Source organism: Zingiber officinale, chromosome 4B, assembly GCF_018446385.1.
Source record: "Zingiber officinale cultivar Zhangliang chromosome 4B, Zo_v1.1, whole genome shotgun sequence".
Taxonomy (NCBI): domain Eukaryota; kingdom Viridiplantae; phylum Streptophyta; class Magnoliopsida; order Zingiberales; family Zingiberaceae; genus Zingiber; species Zingiber officinale.
The window spans coordinates 112,009,747-112,014,915 of record NC_055993.1 but is presented as its reverse complement, the minus strand read 5'-3'; the positions used below and the strand labels follow the sequence as shown (position 1 = coordinate 112,014,915).

At 37.4% G+C, this 5,169-nt stretch overlaps 1 protein-coding gene across 1 annotated transcript; it reads left to right on the top strand.

Moving 5' to 3' along the window:
• Positions 1-558: 558 nt before the first annotated feature.
• On the top strand, positions 559-2,841 carry LOC121976071 (acyl transferase 5-like). Its single transcript, XM_042528067.1, has 2 exons — positions 559-1,019; positions 1,833-2,841. Exons 1-2 carry the CDS (start codon positions 582-584, stop codon positions 2,667-2,669), a joined length of 1,275 nt encoding a protein of 424 aa, XP_042384001.1. The 5' UTR covers positions 559-581; the 3' UTR covers positions 2,670-2,841.
• Positions 2,842-5,169: the final 2,328 nt, after the last annotated feature.

The following is a 5,169-nucleotide window of genomic DNA, read 5'->3' as shown; positions in this document are numbered from 1 at the left end:
ATCGATGATCGAATTTTCCATAGCATTTCTAAAATCATCTAGTGGCAATGTCGCCAACACGGTCCCAAAGCTTCTAGCGCGATTCGAGGTTGGGAAAACAAGATCAAAACCTTCACATCCAATGCTCTGATCCGATACTCGAGGTTCTTGTAATACGACAAAATTCACCATTGAACTTCGATGAAGTTCTTCATGGTGTCCCGTGGAATTACCACCACGACAATTTTACGTGGAGCACGGACTCATTATTAACCTCTAACACTACAAGAAAATAGGGTTTCGTTTTTAAATGAATACATGAGCTTTAGAAATAAATTATTACACTTCAATTTCGTAAAATAAATTGAATACATGAGCATTAGAAATGAACTATTACACTTCAATTTGCTTCACCAAAATTTTAGTATTATAATAATATATGTTATCTAGAAGCAAGTGCATGTGGTTTAAAATCTCATGTTAACTTGTGGTTTCAAAATACTTCTTGGTTTTTTTTATCACATGCTTCTCAAAATATTAAATATATCATATATGTATATTCTTATTTTTTGTTATATATAGAGTGAAGGAGCAGTTAGGAGATGAGCATGGCGTCCTGGGTGACGAAGGTGGCGGAGGAGCTCGTAGCACCATGCGAGCCAACGCCTAGCGCCACGCTTCCTCTCTCTTCCATCGACCACGCCGTGAGGTTGGCCTACATGCAGGAGATGATCTCCGTGTATCCAAACAATAACCGTGAGCACTGTCGTCGTGGCGTGATATTACCGGCGGCGAAGGTCATCCGGGAAGCCTTGGCCAAGGCTCTTGTCCCGTACTACCCCGTAGCAGGCCGCCTTGTCTTCTATGGCGACCGCATGGAGGTGGCCTGCAATGGCGAGGGCGTATGGTTTGTGGAGGCGGCGGTGACAGATCGCAGCCTGAATGACTGGGAGGCGATCCCCCGTAGCGTGGTGAAAGAGGAGCTGCTTCCGAGTTGTCCCGCTCATCTGAACCAACAAGAAATGATACTGATGATGCAGGTTTGTAAATATATGTTCTATCATTTCCAATTTAATTATATCCTTAACCAACTTCTATAATTAATTAATTAGAAAATTGGATTGTATAGGATTATAACTAATAGACTTTCCATGTAAAATAAATTTGTGGAAATAAAAAATTAAAGGAAGAGAATAAATTAAAGGCATTTTACTTGAGATCATGGCTATCTGATGATCGATCTTTTAATTGTCAAACAAAAGTAAGGACATTAATTAATATACAGTCTTATATTATCATTTTAATCACTAAAAAACAACAAAGAAGTCATTTTGATATTTTAGCTAAAACACTTTGATAATCTTCTGTTGGTTAAAATATCATTATCAAACCACCATTATTTTCATGATGCACGTAGAAGACCATTGATGCTCTTACTTTTTATTTTAACCACAAAAACATCATTTGTGTTGGCTAAAACACACTTTAATGATCATCTTGATGGACTTTTACCAGTCAAACATATAATACATGCATCAAAGAGGGGCCATTGTTTTATATTGATAGATATAGGGTTTCAGTACGTGTTTTAATAGTGAATGCTAAATTTAACGTGAATATGAGCATTATGATAGATTTAAAGAATAAATAATGTACTAAATTTAATTAAAGATATTTTAAAAATAAATAAGATACCAAATCAATCAGTCCGTTGGTTGTAAAGTAAAACAATTGCAAAAAAGAAAAAATAGTTTTTGAATAATACTTTCCTGCAATTGCAAAATTCCTGCATTTTATAATCATAAATTATTATTCAAATAATAATGTAAATTAATTAAATTGTGCAAGCATAGGTGACCCATTTTCAATGTGGTGGATTTGTTGTTGGACTCAAATTCAATCACTTGGTGTTTGATGGCATCGGCGTTGGACAATTCTTAAAAGCCATCGGCGAGATTGCTTGCGGTCAAACTCATCCCTCTATCGATCCAATCTGGTATACAGACACGATTCCCGCCTCTCCAATGCACTCAAAGTCATCACTTTCACTTCTCACACCCAAGTTTGACATTGTGAATTCCATGTATGATTTCTCAATTCAAACCATCGAAAGATTGAAGGAAAAAATCTCAAAAGAGACATCCAATCAATTCACCACCTTTGAGGTCGTCGCTGCAATTATATGGAAATGTCGAACACGGGCAATCAGTGCCATTGGAGATGTGTGCCTCATCGTTCCTGCTAATATTCGTCATTTATTGTTCCAACTGCCAAAGGCCGGCTATTATGGAAATTGTTTCTATCCCTTAACTATCACAGCGACAGATGAGCAAATCATGAAGACATCACTTGCAGAATTAGTCGGGCTCATTAAAGATGCTAAAGAAAGTTTACCAACAAAGTTTAAGGAATGGGCTTCAGGCAACTTCAAGGAAGATCCATATAAGATTTCAATTGGCTACAATATTTTGGCTTTGTCAGATTGGAGATGGATAGAGTTTTATGAAACAGACTATGGATGGGGAATGCCCAACTCTATTTCCCCTAAAACGCATGACTTTTCCTTCCCTTGTGGCGTCATTCTAAAGCAGCCTTTGCCTAAGGACGGTGTGCGTTTGGAAGGACAAGTGGTCATGAAGGAGCATGAGCAAAGGTTTATTGATGAAATCAACAAATGTATAAATGAGTAGGTAATGCAATATTGGAATTTATCTCATAATGGACAAATTGATTTTCCACTCGAGTAGTGGATCATACTACCAAATATTGTTGCAACTAGTTTTACTTTCAATCTGTAATAAAGTATCATGTATACATATTTGCAATCTATGAAGTTACATTGAGAATATTGTCAAAATAATCTTGTTTAATTAGCAATGCAAAATGTGATGGCTATTTTTGACATTGTTACATGGTACATTTATGAGTAACACTTGCTTCTAATATTGACTCGATGATGTTCTAAAATGGAACATTAATGTTAGTGTCTACATGCCTTGTGTTCAATCGTATTATTTGATGTGTTTGGCAAAGGATTTAAATTTGGTTTGTATGCGTTTTTTAATGTGTGTGTTAAGTTGCAAAGGGATCTGGTAGAACCGACACGTACAAAGGAGCTTGATATGACATGTCCAAGTTTATGTGATTCAATCACTTAAGGTCGCTGTGTTAGGGTGTTGATAACCCTTGGAAAGGATGCTAAAGGTGGAGGGGTGAATAGCTAACCTACAAATAAAAATCGTCTTTCCCTTGTTGTGTTTTTAGTAAGGGCAAACACATATTAATAGATAAAAATAAATAAACACATAATCACACACATGCCAAGAGATATTTCAATTTAACGAAGTTCTCAACTCCTAGGTTTGCACTCCATTGACTTCCTCTCCTCTTAGCTAAAGTGTTAAAGGTGGAGAAACTTTTTACAATAGCAATTACAATAGTATCATGGAGCAAATACAAAGCTAAAGCATTAAACAACGAAAGCTCGTATGTGGAGAGTATAATTATGTGTTGTAGTATGTCATACTTCTACCTCGAACCTCTGATCTCTTTTTATAGACGGCCTCCATGTAGTGCTTTGTTGTCTCAAGATTACTAATATGTCAACACTTGGGTTGACCAAAAGTCCTTTTCAGTCAACTGAAAGTTCTTTTCGTCAACGAAAGTCCTTTTCGGTCGACTGCATAAGGCTAACTTGTTACATTGGCTTCACACACAAAAGAGTCTCAGTTATCAGATATGTTAACATAACATTTTATAGTCAACCGATCATTGGTCAATTTGAATCTCTGACCGCCTCATCGACATCTAATCCAAATCACACTACTGATTGAGTTTGAACTATTTTGATCAACTATAAGCCCTTTCCACTCATCCTACTAACCTAAGTTTGAATCATATCTAGATCATCACTTGAAAAATAGTTTTGGTTGACTAAAGTTCCAATTGACCGGATAACCCTTCTAGCCGTATGAAACTTTGACTTGGTCTACTAAAACTTAGTTCACCTAAATTGAGTTCTACCATTCACCCAAATACAAGTTTAGGTCCTTCAGATTCACTAATTTTGTTGTCTCCCTTCTTATGTTATCATTTTGTTTTTTTGTATCTTCTGCTTTAGATGTGCTAGCCTCTAATACTCCTCATCCTTATGGTCCCTTAGGTATCCTTTAACACTCTTCTTTCAGCTTCCATGAACCCTAAGTTGTGTACATGATTGTGTTGTTATATTGTATGAAACATACATTCAATGTGACATCTAAGCACCGTCAGAAAGGACGAATCTGTTTTAAGAAAATCGAGTCAAACACAGACCTCTGTTTCTCTCTTGCCCAATTGGGCAACCCATTTAGACTCGACAGTCGAGCAATTTGGTCTCTCGACTAGGCCCTTAGCAATATCTACCCACTCGGACTTGGTTGACTCGGACGTAATTACAAAACGAGTTCGACATTCGATGACTCACTCGGCACTCAACAACTCAGGCACTCGGCATCCCATCACAGCATACGACAACTTGGGCACTCAATGTCCTAACTCAGCATTCCATAGCTCATGCACTCAGCGTCCCAACTCAGTAACCCGCTCGAGCGGTACTTAGCTTCTCACTCGGACTCGAGAAGCACTTGGGCTACTCGAACCTCATGACATTTGGAACCACTCAGGAATACTTGACATTGGGCTAGTGACATCCCAGTCATTCTAGGGCAATCCAGCAACTCGGTCTAATCAACCCATCCTGATAACTTGAGATTATTGGCTTCACATACTGATTGAGTTTGAATCAGATATCAGATATGTTACTATAACATTTTATAATCAACCGATCATTGGTCAATTTCAATCTTTGACCACCTTGTCTGCATCTAATCCAAATCACACTTGTAAAATACGGTATCCAAATAATAACTAAATAATAAGATTATTTGAGAAATAATCTTATTGGAATTTTCAGGAATTTTTAGAAATTTTCTAGGAATTAATCGGAGCTCGTATGACGTATTTTAAGGGGATCTGTCACACTCCAGGTAGTCACTACCAGAAGAAATTTCAGCAACATCTTCCCTGTACGGATGACAATATGAAACTTTACTACAAGCCCTCCGGGCCACACAAACCTCGGCCAACACGGCCGGAACAATAACAATAAAAGATAAACTTTCAATCAACGCAGTTTATATTTACTCAGCC

Bases quoted from the DNA above. Each gene is read 5' to 3' on its own strand.
- LOC121976071 (XM_042528067.1), top strand. From the start codon at position 582: ATGAGCATGGCGTCCTGGGTGACGAAGGTGGCGGAGGAGCTCGTAGCA. The intron at 1,020-1,832 runs GTTTGTAAATAT...GTGCAAGCATAG, and splicing joins AAATGATACTGATGATGCAG to GTGACCCATTTTCAATGTGG.